This window comes from Lolium perenne, chromosome 1 (assembly GCF_019359855.2).
Source record: "Lolium perenne isolate Kyuss_39 chromosome 1, Kyuss_2.0, whole genome shotgun sequence".
NCBI classification, from domain to species: domain Eukaryota; kingdom Viridiplantae; phylum Streptophyta; class Magnoliopsida; order Poales; family Poaceae; genus Lolium; species Lolium perenne.
In genome coordinates this window covers 106,267,646-106,286,192 of record NC_067244.2, presented here as the reverse complement: position 1 = coordinate 106,286,192, position 18,547 = coordinate 106,267,646, and the positions used below count along the sequence as shown (strand labels likewise).

Genomic DNA, 18,547 nt, shown 5'->3' with positions numbered 1-18,547 from the left:
AAATATTTGCATGGGCCTTTTGTCGAACTTTCGTGTGCAGATACTGCAGAACCCTAAAAGGAAGCACTTTGGCTTCACAAACTAAAATGAAATGCTTTAAATGTTTTCGGAAAATTAAAATGTGGTTCATGTCATCATGCATATAGTGACAACCAGAGAATAATAAATCGAGTGCACTCGTGTAAATCTCATATGCATCTCATGTCTATGTTTGTGCATTTGTGTTTCGCACTGTGTTTATGGTGCTACGTGTGTATGCTTGTGGATTGCGATTATGACAGCTGCAACCTTTGTGACTGTGAAGATTGAAACTCCTCCCGCTAAAAAAGTCATGTGACACACACCAAAAGTCCCAGTTTTAATTCTTGCACTGTAGTGTCTTTATAGTAGACATGCCTAGGGTTTATGCTTTTTGCCTACTAATAAATCCTAGTAGTTTAGCTACACCACTCCTAGACTCCCTTAGCCTCCATTAAATTTAGTTGTTACCTGCTGTGACGCCCCGGAACCGGTACCATGAGGATTCCAGCGAACCCGCCGAAATCCGCACGATATCGATTCAGAGACGCCCTCCGACACGACGTGCGCGACGAATCACACACGTGATGCCAGAGGAATTAACACGAGCGGTAACATTACAACATGATTACAATAGAGCCCACAAGAAACATATATTACAACAACGACTCCAACGAGTAAAGATACAAATATACAATACAAAGATCCAACTCATAGAGAAGATCGAATACGTCCGAGTACGGACAAGATACAAATTGGACTAAGAGTCCTGAAGATAACCAGTGGCGTCCATAACCCTGCCCAGGCCAAGCCGGAAGGGTAACCTTGCTAACGTCGTCATCTCGTACCTGTCAAAGTCGGGCCATCGGTTGCCGACAAAAGGGAGAAAGCAAAAGACAAAGGGAAAAGGCGAGAGTAAGTACCAAGGAACGAACTCCGGCACGTACTTAGCGAGACTAGAAATGGCTATGCTCGCCGGGCGAGTATATATATATATCGCCTGGGCTATATGGTAGGTTTAGTGGCAGCAAAACTATAACCAATAGAGACACCCTACAACATCCGTCTACTCAGATAAGATAAGAGAGTGCATAAGGTAACAGGTAAAATACTACACAAACATAGCCCAGCCGATTACACATATCCCCTCCAACAATTGCGAAGAGGCAATGTAAAAGGCACTCAACGGCTGACAAGTTTTATTAGATATCGGTTGTAGTGGCGCTATATTACTACGCAAATTATTATCAGATTATTAACAACAAGTATAAGGTGTAAGTTGTTCTATGATCAAGCCATACAATTCCAAGTCGTCCATAACGGCGGACACGGCTTATCGATAAGATGTACACCCTGCAGGGGTTGCCCAAATGTAACCATACGCATGCTTGAACCCACTTACTACAGGTGGAGTCTCACATCAAGACCGTTCCCAATGAAAGAGAAAGTTTAATGGGAGCCACCCAACTAAGCTACCCGTGACGAAGTTCGGCCGTACTCCGATACGGACCCAGAGGTTGCGATGGCGTCCAAGGCGGGCACTAACGACCGGCCAAGGATAAGTCGGCACGCAATATGAGTACCGTACACAATATAAACACCCGAAGGCAACAGGAAGTAAATCGTGCATCGTGTATATGAGCAAATAAAACCAAGGTTGTGGCTCCCAATAAACAGACTCGAGGAAAGGTAGTGGGTGATGGGGGTCTCACTCCCCCACGTACGGGTAGAGCGCTCAATCTCGGAACAGATAACAAGAACTCGGGTCCTAGGGGACATTAGCAAGTCAAAGTTCCGATGCTTTCGCAAAGGGGCTCACAGATGCCTCTGCTTACAATTTTAGTTGTTAACAATTAAGTAAAGCATGTGTATCTTCAACAACTGATATAGCATGTGATAACCTCCCAACAACCCAACATATCCCGATAACAGATCGAGATAAACATCAGATCCTAAACACGCCTATGACTCGCAAGGCTCAAACATCAAGCAACGGCTATGGATAAGGAATGGTGCATATATGATTATTATGGTAAAAAAGTGGAATAGGATACGTGACTCGATAAAGAATCGCAACATAAGGATAGCAGTGCAAGGGAGAGAGTAAAATAGATGAAGAGAGAGGGCTCGCCTGTGAAAAGCTGCAGAAGAACTTGTCGTATCTCACAACACCACTTCGTGATTCTATCCGGGAAGAAGCAAATGCTGGAACACACAACGCATGCAAATCTTACAACTACAGAAGAAGAACCGGCATGCTCAAGATGATATGCATGGCATGGCAACGATGGTGCAATGCAACTTATCCATATTAATCGGAGTCGGAACCCCAGACAATCAAATTAAGGTTGGAGTTGCATTTCTACCGACAAAGTTAATGGTTGATTAGCATGGCAAGACATGGCATGGGTGCACTACATCAATATTAAACGGAGCGGGGAAATCCTAGTTGGATAACCGAAATACTCCGCATATATGTTAGCTGAACATGCATAACTATCAACGCGCGACATGATGCGAGATGCAAACATGCATATAGATGGCATATTCATGATCCTTGCATTTTTCTGATCAACTTTAATATATAACACATTTTATTTTGGATTACAGATTAAAAGATATTGATTTTGCAAGATAAAAGCATATTCTGGAATTTTGGATAAAAGGCGATGAAAAAAGGTTGGGTATAATCCGCGCCAAGGGGATTTGAACTCAGGCCGTTCGGATCAAGGAACAAGGGTGGTGCCAGTGGGCTGCTGAATTGGATTTGATAGATTACAGATTAAAAGATATTGATTTTGCAAGATAAAAGCATATTCTGGAATTTTGGATAAAAGGCGATGAAAAAAGGTTGGGTATAATCCGCGCCAAGGGGATTTGAACTCAGGCCGTTCGGATCAAGGAACAAGGGTGGTGCCAGTGGGCTGCTGAATTGGATTTGATAGAAAACAGGAAACAGACCAAGTGAAGTGTAGAGGCGTGGTTAACTGAAGATTGAACACTACTAACTAAAAACGTGTCAGCGGGTGTTCCTGTAGATAGCGAAAGTGCACGGATTTTAAAGCGGTCGCCGCGACGAATCTGGGCACCGATTTGAGTGAAACAAAGGAGGTTGAGCAAAATGAATGTGCCAAGATTCGAAGGAGACTGGAATGGGTGGAAACGGTGCACGGTATCGCCGGAGAAGCTCGCCGGAAGTTGGGCCGACGAAACAGAATATCTGAATCTGAAAACTAAAAACTGAAACTGTTTTCTGGAGCCGACTTTGAACGAAGGTGGCGTCGTGTGTGTTGCTCCGTTTTGGGTGATTCAAAGTTTGATGGAAAGAGGGTGAAACCGTGCTTCTAATGGTACCAGATACGCGTGCTGGGGTGACCTGTGCCAGCGAGGATCTGCGTTAGAAGATGCTACCGTGAAACAGATCAAAGAGAGGAACCTTTTCGTTTCGGAAACAACTCGATCTCGTTCTCTCTCTCGTTTCTGTCTCGATCCAAGGATGCTGTGGCATGCAGGGGTAGGAGGAAGGTGAGGAGATGCTTCTGCTCACCCTGGGGTGGCTGACGACGAGGAGGGAGCGGCGGAGAGGTAGCCGGAGACGAGGACGACGAGGTGGCCGGGTAGACGTTGGCGATGACGAAGTTGCCGAGCAGAACTTGGCGTCCTTTGCTCCGTGAAGAAGACGAGGACGACGAGGAGATCGGCGCGGACGTGTTCCCGTGCTCAGGTGGCATCGACGGAGTTCATGGCGAGGCGGCGGTTGACGACGGCGTGGCCGGTTGCTTTTTGGTTCGGTAGGGTTTTCTTACCAGAGAGAAGAAGGTGGCGGCGGCTCGAGGAGGGAAAGAGGCTAGGGTTGGTGCAGCTTTGGGTGGAGCTTATAAGGGAGAGGGGCGCTGCATGGGAGCCGTCCCATCGCTTGGACAGCGACTAGCAGGAGCACGGATGCGTTGCCGTATAGGGAAGAAGGAGCAGAACACGTGAGAGAAGGTGGGCTGGAGCAAAGGATGAGGCAAAGAAAGAAATGGGCTGCCACGGGAGAAAGGAAGAGGGCCACGGGAGAGAGAGAGCCCAAGGAGAGGGGAAGGTTTTGCTGTTTCCTTTTAAAAATATCTTTCTCCTTTCTTTTCAAAACTATTTTGCAAACTGAGTTTGAATACAATTCAAACAAAGTTTTAATTTGAAAAAGAGATGGAGAGATAGAGAACAAAGTAATTAAAATAATATTTGTATTTGTTTTGATTTTAGGGTTTGTTAAATGAAAGAGGAGAGGGGGTTTATTAAACCATATGACAGGGGAAACAAAATAATTAGGGTTTCAAAATAATTTTTATTTTGTAAAAACCATGGATGATATGATGCATGATGTCATGATGATGCACAAAATAAAAACACAAACATATCTAATAGGGGTGCTACCCTGGGCCGTTACAATCGACACCACTAACAAGGGATCACACCCCGAGATCCCACGTCCAGGTACGGGGGAGAGAGGTGGAACTATCGGATCTTCAGGCGGCGTGTCGATCTCCTCGACACCACTAACAAGAATTCTTGCTCCATGCTGATCGGTCGACACCACCAACAAGAAGTCGTTATTCCGATGACGATGATGACTCCGGAGAAACAAAGGAAGGAGTAACATTCACACGGATCCACCAATTCAGGTAACAAGGGCGAATAGTAAGAGTAGTCGGTATGGGGGCCAATCCATCCCGCACCCAAACTATTAACCCTGAACATAAATAGGAGAATCGCGTAACCAACTCTCGGATCTCAGATTGGCGATATCGACAAGCATTGTCAGGAAGGATTCGATTGGGTCAAAGTACAGGGGATTGAAGAGGGATCACAAAATAAGGATGATATCAATCGGAGATGACAAGGTTGCCGTCGGTGACGTACTTCTGTCGGAAGGTCATCAGAGATCGGTCCTATTAGGTTAAGGCAGAGATCGTCCAACCCACATCGGAACCTAAGACTCGGAGAAACAGATAAGAGAGAAGACTCAAAACTCGAAAAGGTAAGAGGAGAAAGAATATAGATAAGGAGAAAAACAGAGCTAATTAGATCTATCCAACGAGTTTTCAGAAAATAGTTTTGACACTAGACACAACATCCGTTGGCAAGGTTATCCTAGAGGCTGGACCAGTGGGGTACCGTCAACCTGAGCTCTGATACCAACTTGTGACGCCCCGGAACCGGTACCATAAGGATTCCAGCGAACCCGCCGAAATCCGCACGATATCGATTCAGAGACGCCCTCCGACACGACGTGCGCGACGAATCACACACGTGATGCCAGAGGAATTAACACGAGCGGTAACATTACAACAGGATTACAATAGAGCCCACAAGAAACATATATTACAACAACGACTCCAACGAGTCAAGATACAAATATACAATACAAAGATCCAACTCATACAGAAGATCGAATACGTCCGAGTACGGACAAGATACAAATTGGACTAAGAGTCCTGAAGATAACCACTGGCGTCCATAACCCTGCCCAGGCCAAGCCGGAAGGGTAACCTTGCTAACGTCATCATCTTGTACCTGTCAAAGTCGGGCCATCGGTTGCCGACAAAAGGGAGGAAGCAAAAGAGAAAGGGAAAAGGCGAGAGTAAGTACCAAGTAACGAACTCCGGCACATACTTAGCGAGACTAGAAATGGCTATGCTCGCCGGGCGAGTATATATATATATATATATATATATCGCCTGGGGCTATATGGTAGGTTTAGCGGCAGCAAAACTATAACCAATAGAGACACCCTACAACATCCGTCTACTCAGATAAGATAAGAGAGCGCATAAGGTAACAGGTTAAATACTACACAAACATAACCCAGCCGATTACACATATCCCCTCCAACAATTGCGAAGAGGCAATGTAAAAGGCACTCAACGGCTGACAAGTTTTATTATATATCGGTTGTAGTGGCGCTATATTACTACGCAAGTTATTATCAGATTATGAACAACAAGTATAAGGTGTAAGTTGTTCTATGATCAAGCCATACAATTCCAAGTCGTCCATAACGGCGGACACGGCTTATCGATAAGATGTACACCCTGCAGGGGTTGCCCAAATGTAACCATACGCATGCTTGAACCCACTTACTACAGGTGGAGTCTCACATCAAGACCGTTCCCAATGAAAGAGAAAGTTTAATGGGAGCCACCCAACTAAGCTACCCGTGACGAAGTTCGGCCGTACTCCGATACGGACCCAGAGGTTGCGATGGCGTCCAAGGCGGGCACTAACGACCGGCCAAGGATAAGTCGGCACGCAATATGAGTACAGTACACAATATAAACACCCGAAGGCAACAGGAAGTAAATCGTGCATCGTGTATATGAGCAAATAAAACCAAGGTTGTGGCTCCCAATAAACAGACTCGAGGAAAGGTTGTGGGTGATGGGGGTCCCACTCCCCCACGTACGGGTAGAGCGCTCAATCTCGGAACAGATAACAAGAACTCGGGTCCTAGGGGACATTAGCAAGTCAAAGTTCCGATGCTTTCGCAAAGGGGCTCACAGATGCCTCTGCTTACAATTTTAGTTGTTAACAATTAAGTAAAGCATGTGTATCTCCAACAACTGATATAGCATGTGATAACCTCCCAACAACCCAACATATCCCGATAACAGATAGAGATAAACATCAGATCCTAAACACGCCTACGACACGCAAGGCTCAAACATCAAGCAACGGCTATGGATAAGGAATGGTGCATATAGGATTATTATGGTAAAAAAGTGGAATAGGATACGTGACTCGACAAAGAATCGCAACATAAGGATAGCAGTGCAAGGGAGAGAGTAAAATAGGTGAAGAGAGAGGGCTCGCCTATGAAAAGCTGCAGAAGACCTTGTCGTATCTCACAACACCACTTCGTGATTCTATCCGGGAAGAAGCAAATGCTGGAACACACAACGTATGCAAATCTTACAACTACAGAAGAAGAACCGGCATGATCAAGATGATATGCATGGCATGGCAACGATGGTGCAATGCAACTTATCCATATTAATCGGAGTCGGAACCCCAGACAATCAAATTAAGGTTGGAGTTGCATTTCTACCGACAAAGTTAATGGTTGATTAGCATGGCAAGACATGGCATGGGTGCACTACATCAATATTAAACGGAGCGGGGAAATCCTAGTTGGATAACCGAAATACTCCGCATATATGTTAGGTGAACATGCATAACTATCAACGCGCGACATGATGCGAGATGCAAACATGCATATAGATGGCATATTCATGATCCTTGCATTTTTGTGATCAACTTTCATATATAACACATTTTATTTTGGATTACAGATTAAAAGATATTGATTTTGCAAGATAAAAGCATATTCTGGAATTTTGGATAAAAGGCGATGAAAAAAGGTTGGGTATAATCCGAGCCAACGGGATTTGAACTCAGGCCGTTCGGATCAAGGAACAAGGGTGGTGCCAGTGGGCTGCTGAATTGGATTTGATAGAAAAAAGGAAACAGACCAGGTGAAGTATAGAGGCGTGGTTAACTGAAGGTTGAACACTACTAACTGAAAACGTGTCAGCGGGTGTTCCTGTAGATAGCGAAAGTGCACGGATTTTAAAGCGGTCGCCGCGACGAATCTGGGCACCTATTTGAGTGAAACAAAGGAGGTTGAGCAAGATGAATGTGCCAAGATTCGAAGGAGACTGGAATGGGTGGAAACGGTGCACGGTATCGCCGGAGAAGCTCGCCGGAAATTGGGCCATCGAAACAGAATATCTGAAACTGAAAACTAAAAACTGAAACTGTTTTCTGGAGCTGACTTTGAACGAAGGTGGCGTCATGTGTGTTGCTCCGTTTTGGGTGGTTCAAAGTTTTCTGGAAAGAGGGTGAAACCGTGCTTCTAATGGTACCAGATACGCGTGCTGGGGTGACCTGTGCCGGCGAGGATCTGCGTTGGAAGATGCTACCGTGAAACAGATCAAAGAGAGCAACCTTTTCGTTTCGGAAACAACTCGATCTCGTTCTCTCTCTCTCGTTTCTGTCTCGATCCAAGGATGCTGTGGCATGCAGGGGTGGGAGGAAGGTGAGGAGATGCTTCTGCTCACCCTGGGGTGGCTGACGACGAGGAGGGAGCGGCGGAGAGGTAGCCGGAGACGAGGACGACGAGGTGGCCGGGTAGATGTTGGCGATGACGAAGTTGCCGAGCAGAACTTGGCGTCCTTTGCTCCTTGAAGAAGACGAGGACGACGAGGAGATCGGCGCGGACGTGTTCCCGTGCTCAGGCGGCGTCGACGGAGTTCATGGCAAGGCGGCGGTTGACGACGGCGTGCCCGATAGCTTTTTGGTTCGGTAGGGTTTTCTTACCAGAGAGAAGAAGGTGGCGGCGGCTCGAGGAGGGAAAGAGGCTAGGGTTGGTGCAGCTTTGGGTGGAGCTTATAAGGGAGAGGGGCGCTGCATGGGAGCCGTCCCATCGCTTGGACAGCGACTAGCAGGAGCACGGATGCGTTGCCGTATAGGGAAGAAGGAGCAAAACACGTGAGAGAAGGTGGGCTGGAGCAAAGGATGAGGCAAAGAAAGAAATGTACTGCCACGGGAGAAAGGAAGAAGGCCACGGGAGAGAGAGAGCCCAAGGAGAGGGGAAGGTTTTGCTGTTTCCTTTTAAAAATATCTTTCTCCTTTCTTTTCAAAACTATTTTGCAAACTGAGTTTGAATACAATTCAAACAAAGTTTTAATTTGAAAAAGAGATGGAGAGATAAAGAACAAAGTAATTAAAATAATATTTGTATCTGTTTTGATTTTAGGGTTTGTTAAATGAAAGAGGAGAGGGGGTTTATTAAACCATCTGACAGGGGAAACAAAATAATTAGGGTTTCAAAATAATTTTTATTTTGTAAAAACCATGGATGATATGATGCATGATGTCATGATGATGCACAAAATAAAAACACAAACATATCTAATAGGGGTGCTACCCTGGGCCGTTACACCTGCTATACCATGGAAAAGGTTTTGATACAGGTTATCGAAAAACAACTAAGTTTAATGAATTACATGGGTGAATGGGGCCATGCCGGAAGGGTAACCTTGCTAACGTCATCATCTCGTACCTGTCAAAGTCGGGCCATCGGTTGCCGACAAAAGGGAGGAAGCAAAAGAGAAAGGGAAAAGGCGAGAGTAAGTACCAAGGAACGAACTCCGGCACGTACTTAGCGAGACTAGAAATGGCTATGCTCGCCGGGCGAGTATATATATATATCGCCTGGGGCTATATGGTAGGTTTAGCGGCAGCAAAACTATAACCAATAGAGACACCCTACAACATCCGTCTACTCAGATAAGATAAGAGAGCGCATAAGGTAACAGGTTAAATACTACACAAACATAACCCAGCCGATTACACATATCCCTTCCAACAATTGCGAAGAGGCAATGTAAAAGGCACTCAACTACTGACAAGTTTTATTAGATATCGGTTGTAGTGGCGCTATATTACTACGCAAGTTATTATCTGATTATTAACAACAAGTATAAGGTGTAAGTTGTTCTATGATCAAGCCATACAATTCCAAGTCGTCCATAACCGCGGACACGGCTTATCGATAAGATGTACACCCTGCAGGGGTTGCCCAAATGTAACCATACGCATGCTTGAACCCACTTACTACAGGTGGAGTCTCACATCAAGACCGTTCCCAATGCAAGAGAAAGTTTAATGGGAGCCACCCAACTAAGCTACCCGTGACGAAGTTCGGCCGTACTCTGATACGGACCCAGAGGTTACGATGGCGTCCAAGGCGGGCACTAACGACCGGCCAAGGATAAGTCGGCACGCAATATGAGTACAGTACACAATATAAACACCCGAAGGCAACAGGAAGTAAATCGTGTATCGTGTATATGAGCAAATAAAACCAAGGTTGTGGCTCCCAATAAACAGACTCGAGGAAAGGTAGTGGGTGATGGGGGTCCCACTCCCCCACGTACGGGTAGAGCGCTCAATCTCGGAACAGATAACAAGAACTCGGGTCCTAGGGGACATTAGCAAGTCAAAGTTCCGATGCTTTCGCAAAGGGGCTCACAGATGCCTCTGCTTACTATTTTAGTTGTTAACAATTAAGTAAAGCATGTGTATCTCCAACAACTGATATAGCATGTGATAACCTCCCAACAACCCAACATATCCCGATAACAGATAGAGATAAACATCAGACCCTAAACACGCCTACAACTCGCAAGGCTCAAACATCAAGCAATGGCTATGGATAAGGAATGGTGCATATAGGATTATTATGGTAAACAAGTGGAATAGGATATGTGACTCGATAAAGAATCGCAACATAAGGATAGCAGTGCAAGGGAGAGAGTAAAATAGGTGAAGAGAGAGGGCTCGCCTGTGAAAAGCTGCAGAAGAACTTGTCGTATCTCACAACACCACTTCGTGATTCTATCCGGGAAGAAGTAAATGCTGGAACACACAACGCATGCAAATCTTACAACTACAGAAGAAGAACCTGCATGCTCAAGATGATATGCATGGCATGGCAACGATGGTGCAATGCAACTTATCCATATTAATCGGAGTCGGAACCCCAGACAATCAAATTAAGGTTGGAGTTGCCTTTCTACCGACAAAGTTAATGGTTGATTAGCATGGCAAGACATGGCATGGGTGCACTACATCAATATTAAACGGAGCGGGGAAATCCTAGTTGGATAACCGAAATACTCCGCATATATGTTAGGTGAACATGCATAACTATCAACGCGCGACATGATGCGAGATGCAAACATGCATGTAGATGGCATATTCATGATCCTTGCATTTTTCTGATCAACTTTCATATATAACACATTTTATTTTGGATTACAGATTAAAAGATATTGATTTTGCAAGATAAAAGCATTTTCTGGAATTTTGGATAAAAGGCGATGAAAAAAGGTTGGGTATAATCCGCGCCAACAGGATTTGAACTCAGGCCGTTCGGATCAAGGAACAAGGGTGGTGCCAGTGGGCTGCTGAATTGGATTTGGTAGAAAACAGGAAACAGACCAGGTGAAGTGTAGAGGCGTGGTTAACTGAAGATTGAACACTACTAACTGAAAACGTGTCAGCGGGTGTTCCTGTAGATAGCGAAAGTGCACGGATTTTAAAGCGGTCGCCGCGACGAATCTGGGCACCGATTTGAGTGAAACAAAGGAGGTTGAGCAAGATGAATGTGCCAAGATTCGAAGGAGACTGGAATGGGTGGAAACGGTGCACGGTATCGCCGGAGAAGCTCGCCGGAAATTGGGCCGTCGAAACAGAATATCTGAAACTGAAAACTAAAAACTGAAACTGTTTTCTGGAGCCGACTTTGAACGAAGGTGGCGTCATGTGTGTTGCTCCGTTTTGGGTGGTTCAAAGTTTGCTGGAAAGAGGGTGAAACCGTGCTTCTAATGGTACCAGATACGCGTGCTGGGGTGACCTGTGCCGGCGAGGATCTGCGTTGGAAGATGCTACCGTGAAACAGATCAAAGAGAGCAACCTTTTCGTTTCGGAAACAACTCGATCTCGTTCTCTCTCTCGTTTCTGTCTCGATCCAAGGATGCTGTGGCATGCAGGGGTAGGAGGAAGGTGAGGAGATGCTTCTGCTCACCCTGGGGTGGCTGACGACGAGGAGGGAGCGGCGGAGAGGTAGCCGGAGACAAGGACGACGAGGTGGCCGGGTAGACGTTGGCGATGACGAAGTTGCCGAGCAGAACTTGGCGTCCTTTGCTCCGTGAAGAAGACGAGGACGACGAGGAGATCGGCGCGACGTGTTGCCGTGCTCAGGTGGCATCGACGGAGTTCATGGCAAGGCGGCGGTTGACGACGGCGTGCCCGGTAGCTTTTTGGTTCGGTAGGGTTTTCTTACCAGAGAGAAGAAGGTGGCGGCGGCTCGAGGAGGGAAAGAGGCTAGGGTTGGTGCAGCTTTGGGTGGAGCTTATAAGGGAGAGGGGCGCTGCATGGGAGCCGTCCCATCGCTTGGACAGCGTCTAGCAGGAGCACGGATGCGTTGCCGTATAGGGAAGAAGGAGCAGAACACGTGAGAGAAGGTGGGCTGGAGCAAAGGATGAGGCAAAGAAAGAAATGGGCTTCCACGGGAGAAAGGAAGAGGGCCACGGGAGAGAGAGAGCCCAAGGAGAGGGGAAGGTTTTGTTGTTTCCTTTTAAAAATATCTTTCTCCTTTCTTTTCAAAACTATTTTGCAAACTGAGTTTGAATACAATTCAAACAAAGTTTTAATTTGAAAAAGAGATGGAGAGATAGAGAACAAAGTAATTAAAATAATATTTGTATCTGTTTTGATTTTAGGGTTTGTTAAATGAAAGAGGAGAGGGGGTTTATTAAACCATATGACAGGGGAAACAAATTAATTAGGGTTTCAAAATAATTTTTATTTTGTAAAAACCATGAATGATATGATGCATGATGTCATGATGATGCACAAAATAAAAACACAAACATATCTAATAGGGGTGCTACCCTGGGCCGTTACACCTGCTATGCCATGGAAAAGGTTTTGATACAGGTTATGGAAAAACAACTAAGTTTAATGAATTACATGGGTGAATGGTGGAGTTATGGAGAGGGTGGCTGTATCAGGGGGGCAAGACCCGGGTGCTAATGCACACTTGCGGAAAGTCACCCAGGCTTAAAGAGATTGTAGAAAAATCTTGCTCATTAGCTTCCCGTACAACAACATGCTACTATGGCTCTAGCTTGATAAAGTATGTTGTATGAACCCGGATCCTAGGGGCCAGGTGGTGGTAGAGGTGGATACTGTAGGTGGAACCGGGCCCGTAGGGAATGGTTCGGGTGATTACACACAGAAGGTCTCGGCCACGGTCTACACTTGTCCTTGAGCAAAATGTGCAATGAGGTAGAAGGATTGACCTAGTCATGTGGGTAAAGGTGTACAACCTCTCGAGCGTGTAAAATCTAAGTACTTAGTCGTGTCCCCAGTTATGGACAACTTGAGCGAACTGACAAGTCTCTTGTTCGAAGATCTCTTCATCCCAATTTCTTAAATAAAAACCGGTGGGTGAACAAGGGTAGGAAGGTACATTGGGGCTTTACCAATGCTAATGTTAATTGGTACATTGGGGATTTACCAATGTTAATGTTAATTAGATTGAAAGAAAATCTTTTGATAAACGATATGGAAAAATTGGCTTTATGCAAAAAGAACCCGAGCTCTACCTGCCAGATGTGCACGTAGGTGTAGGATGCCTTTTGATTCCACAAAAAGTGTCCTTGCCAATACAATTTCAAATGTATTGATTCCTTCGGGCTGCAATGTTTGATGTTGCAGGTATCCCTAGCTGCTGAAGAAGATGTTAGGATCACGAGTCTTTGTCCAACATGCCTGCCTGTGGCATCCGTGAAGGAAGGGAACTCCATGCTATTTGCTTTCTGTTTGATGTTGAACTCGGATTTATGTTTATGCTAGCCCTTGAGCTATGCAAGTTGTATCGAACTATTTTAGCTTCTGCTGGATCATTTGCTGTAATTGAGACCTTTGCTATTTGATAATTCATCTCAAACTGTGTGTGCTAGCAGTTCGATCCGGGACTAGCACTAATGCACAGGGACTTGCACTTTGTAAAGTGAGGTCACTACCTGTTACTTTTATCTTGTCACTTCCTTGATATTCTTTGTATCCTTTCTTACGTTGTGTTGTTTCTTCCTTGTGTTGCTTATAGGTTCGTTTCTGGATGCTGCCACCAAAGAGCAGAGAGTAAACTCGCGAGTCGGAGTCCTTCTTCGACTGGCGAGGACGAATGATATTGACTTCTGGGCAAATGAAGGTCGCACTCGCTATATCGTTCAATTCCAGAATCGAGCCTCCCAAGTTCGGGAATTCCGTGACTTCTTTGGCAGCACTTTGGCCATGGTGGACAATGCTATGTTTCCTCGGAACCCTCAGCCTGGAAATCTTACCGAGCTTATGGGTAAATTTAAGGACGTGCATAGTATTCATGACTTTGTGAAGGCTCAAATGGTGGCGGGCGCCAAGGTGGCCTTGATTTGGTTGAAGATCTGCCACTCGAAGTTGGACTTTAGCAATGTTGTCGATACTTTTTACCTCAAGATGTCGAAGAGGAGGGAAAATGTTGACAGACATAATGCGGCTGTGTCTCCCATTGCCGAAAAAAATGATCGATGAGCTTCTTAGGGTGGACGCCAATATCTTCAAGGAATTTCGGTATGATGATTCGACACAGATTGTCCGCACTGCAAGAGAAAATATAAGCATAGACAGATTGATATGAGAGTTCTTTTTTATTTTTCCTTCGAGTGCGTTTAGGTTTGAACTAAAGTGCAGAGTTTCATATATCTGTAAGTAGTGTATATTGTAACTATTATTACGAGACTCATGTAAAGTCAAAGCAAACTCTTGTGTTATCTTTTTTCCCTTTGAACCCCCGAGTGTCTCGGCTGGCGTGACTATATTTATTGTTTGCGAGGTTTTTCATGGAACCAAGGCGTGTAAATTGATAGATGCTTTGAAGTCGAATATATTGTAAATTTGCTGGGTTCGAGCCCCCGAGCCTAGCTTGAAAAGAGTATATGTCATCACTATTTTTATTTCAACCATGCTATATTGCAGCATCGCAAGCCTGCCTCAATAAAAACCTTCTAGCCCCACTCAGTGCCTTGAAAGGAAAAGAGTGTGTCTGAAAACTTGCGAGCTTTTTAGATACAATGTATGCTTACATAGTTAATACTATATTGATTTCTACGCGTAGAAATGTCATAGCTGCGCCACATTCCACAGGTTTGGTTCATCCTTGCCCGATTTCTTGTCCTTCAATTGATAAGCTCCTCCTGGAATAACTTCAGTGACGATATACGGTCCCAACCATGGAGATTCAAATTTCTCGTGTCCATCTTGTGTGAGTCGAAGGACTAGATCACCGACTTGAAAGGACCTGGGCCGCAAACGTCGGCTGTGATAATTTTTGAGATTCTGCTGATACGCGTTTGCTCTTGATAGTACCTCATCTCTTGCTTCGTCGAGTGCATCAACATCATCCTCCCGCGCCTTCTGCGAAGTTTCCTCTTCATATTCGGCGACTCTGGGGGAGTTGTGTTCTATTTCTATTGGCAGCACTACCTTGGCTCCATGGACCAAGAAGAATGGTGTTTCTTGGGTTGCTGCGTTTGGCGTTGTTTGTAAGCTCCACAACACGTAAGGCAGCTCATCGACCCAGGTATGTCGCGCTTTCTCCAGTGGTGTTAATAGACGCTTCTTGAGGCCGTTGCAGATAAGACCATTGGCTTTATCGACTTGACCATTGGTTTGCAGGTGCGCCACCTATGCGAACTGGAACTTGATGCCCACACCTGCACAGTAGTCCTTGAATTCTCGGGAGGTGAAATTGCTGCTGTTGTCCGTAACTATGATGTTGGGGACGCCGAACCGAAAAACTATCCCCTTGATGAAGTTCACCGCTGATGTTGCATCTGCCGAAGTTACTGGTACTGCTTCAATCCACTTGGTGAATTTATCGATAGCCACGGGCAAATACACGTGTCCTCCTGGCCAGGACTTGTGTAATTTTCCCACCATGTCAAGCCCCCATTGTGCGAAAGGCCATGCCAATGGTATCAGCATTAATTCTGCTTCTGGAGAGTGGGGTTTGTTTGCGAATCTCTGACACGCGTTGCAAGTGCGTACTATGTCTTTTGCATTTTCTATTGTCGTCAGCCAATAAAACCCTGCGCGAAAAGCTTTGGCTGCTATTGCTCGACTGCTTGCGTGGTGCCCGCATATTCCTTCGTGTATGTCTTTTAATATAATTCATCCTTCTTCGGGTGTGACGCACCTCTGCAATACTCCTGAGATGCTTCGTTTGTATAGTTCTCTCTTGACCACGGTGAAGGCTTTGGATCGTCGAATAACTCGCCTTGCCTCAACCAGATCTTCGGGTATCTCTTTCTTCGTGATGTACTCTAGGTAAACCTGCATCCAGGGAATTTGAATCATCATGACTTCCTCTGGTTCCTCCTCGTCTTCCGATGTATGTGTTTCTGGAGCTGCTGGAGCCCCCGAGTCTTTCTTGGGTTTCTCCTTTTTCTTTGGCTGCTTCGGCACCTTCTTCGCCTTGGTTGATCTCTCACTGATATCTTCCCAAAAGACTCCAGGCGGTATGGGAAGGCACTGCAAGCTGATGTTTGCCAGAACGTCGGCTTCATCGTTGTTGACTCTGCTGATGTGATTAACTTCACAGCCGTCGAAGGTTTTCTCGAGTTTGTTATATACCTCCTTATACGCTAGCATGCTGTCATTGACTGCGTCGCACTTGTTCATCACCTATTGAGCCACCAACTGGGAGTCGCCGAAGATTTTTAAGCGAGTAGCACCGCACGCCTTTGCCATCTTCATCCCATGAATCAGGGCTTCATATTCTGCCTCGTTATAGGATGCATTCGGGAAGGTCATCCTCAATATGTACTTCATCTTGTCGCCCTATGGTGAAACAAGTACTATGCCTGCTCCAGCTCCTTCCAATCTCTTGGACCTGTCAAAATTCATATGCCATGTACTCAATAAATCTGGGGGTCCCGCATTTTGGAGTTCCATCCACTCTGCAACGAAGTTCGGTAGAATTTGCGACTTGATCTCCTTTCTTTTTTCATTGATATCCCGAGGGGAAAGCTCGATTCCCCAGAGGGAGACACGTCCTGTCGCTTCTGGATTGTCAGTATATTCGAGAGAGGGGCCTCACTGACCAGAATTATCGGATGCACCGAAAAATAGTGTCTTAACTTCCATGCTGACATGAAAACTCCATAAGCCTACTTCTGATATTGCGGGTAGCGCTGTTTGGATGGTGATAAAACATTGCTGAGGAAATATATCGGACATTGAACTCCATGAATCTTCTCTTATTCTTCTCGTTCTACCACGAGGACTGTTGTGACCACCTGAGGTGTGGTCGCAATGTACAACAACAACGGTTCTTTTTCTTGGGGTGCCACCAGTACTGGTGGCGTCGATATAGTTCGCTTCAGATGCTCAAAAGCTTTGTCTTCTTCCTCATTCCACTAGAATTTTTCCCCTTGCTTGATTAGCGCGTAAAAAGGCATCGATTTTTCTCCCAACCTGGCGACAAACCTACTCAAAGCTGCGACTCGTCCAGTCAGCTGGTTGCTTGATACGCGTACAGCACGTGTCCGTTGGGAACCCCAAGAGGAAGGTGTGATGCGTACAGCGGCAAGTTTTCCCTCAGTATGAAACCAAGGTTTATCGAACCAGTAGGAGCCAAGAAGCACGTTGAAGGTTGATGGCGGCGAGATGTAGTGCGGCGCAACACCAGGGATTCCGGCGCCAACGTGGAACCTGCACAACACAAACCAAGTACTTTGCCCCAACGAAACAGCGAGGTTGTCAATCTCACCGGCTTGCTGTAACAAAGGATTAGATGTATAGTGTGGATGATGATTGTTTGCAGAAAACAGTAGAACAGTATTGCAGTAGATTGTATTTCAGTATAGAGAATTGGACCGGGGTCCACAGTTCACTAGAGGTGTCTCTCCCATAAGATAAACAGCATGTTGGGTGAACAAATTACAGTTGGGCAATTGACAAATAAAGAGGGCATGACCATGCACATACATATTATGATGAGTATTGTGAGATTTAATTGGGCATTACGACAAAGTACATAGACCGCTATCCAGCATGCATCTATGCCTAAAAAGTCCACCTTCAGGTTATCATCCAAACCCCTCCAAAGATTAAGTTGCTAACAACAGACAATTGCATTAAGTATTGCGCGTAATGTAATCAGTAACTACATCCTCGAACATAGCACCAATGTTTTATCCCTAGTGGCAACAAAGCACATCCATAATCTTAGAGGTTTCTCACTCCCTGCATTCACGGAGACATGAACCCACTATCGAGCATAAATACTCCCTCTTGGAGTTACAAGCATCTACTTGGCCAGAGCATCTACTAGTAACGGAGAGCATGCAAGATCATAAACAACACATAGACATAACTTTGATAATCAACATAACAAGTATTCTCTATTCATCGGATCCCAACAAACGCAACATATAGAATTACAGATAGATGATCTTGATCATGTTCGGCAGCTCACAAGACCCGACAATTAAGCACAATGGGGAGAAGAAAACCATCTAGCTACTGCTATGGACCCATAGTCCAGGGGTAGACTACTCACACATCACTCCGGAGGCGACCATGGCGGCGTAGAGTCCTCCGGGAGATGATTGCCCTCTCCGGCAGGGTGCCGGAGGCTATCTCCTGAATCCCCCGAGATGGGATTGGCGGTGGCGGCGTCTCTGGAAGGTTTTCCGTATCGTGGCTCTCGGTACTGGGGGTTTCGCGACGAAGGCTATTTGTAGGCGGAAGGGCAGGTCAAGGGGCGTCACGAGGGGCCCACACCCTAGGTCGGCGCGGCCAGGGCTTGGGCCGCGCCGCCCTATGGTTTGGCCACCTCGTGGCCCCACTTCGTCTCCTCTTCGGTCTTCTGGAA

At 45.8% G+C, this 18,547-nt stretch overlaps 1 protein-coding gene and 2 long non-coding RNA genes across 3 annotated transcripts; all 3 read right to left on the bottom strand.

Moving 5' to 3' along the window:
- Positions 1 to 654: 654 nt before the first annotated feature.
- Positions 655 to 3,845, bottom strand: LOC127298602 (uncharacterized). The gene is made up of 3 exons (XR_011756689.1): positions 3,566 to 3,845; positions 2,150 to 2,223; positions 655 to 866 (listed from the first exon to the last, which is right to left on the bottom strand). It is a non-coding gene; the product is annotated as an uncharacterized lncRNA (long non-coding RNA).
- Positions 3,846 to 5,337: 1,492 nt separating this feature from the next.
- Positions 5,338 to 10,483, bottom strand: LOC139838827 (uncharacterized). Its single transcript, XR_011756690.1, has 2 exons — positions 10,406 to 10,483; positions 5,338 to 5,574 (listed from the first exon to the last, which is right to left on the bottom strand). It is a non-coding gene; the product is annotated as an uncharacterized lncRNA (long non-coding RNA).
- A 5,357-nt stretch (positions 10,484 to 15,840) lies between these two features.
- Positions 15,841 to 16,320, bottom strand: LOC139832855 (uncharacterized). The gene has a single exon (XM_071822805.1). It carries the CDS (start codon positions 16,318 to 16,320, stop codon positions 15,841 to 15,843), a length of 480 nt encoding a protein of 159 aa, XP_071678906.1.
- Positions 16,321 to 18,547: the final 2,227 nt, after the last annotated feature.

Excerpts from the sequence above, each read along its gene's own strand:
- LOC139832855 (XM_071822805.1), bottom strand. The coding sequence starts at position 16,320 with ATGCTAGCGTATAAGGAGGTATATAACAAACTCGAGAAAACCTTCGAC.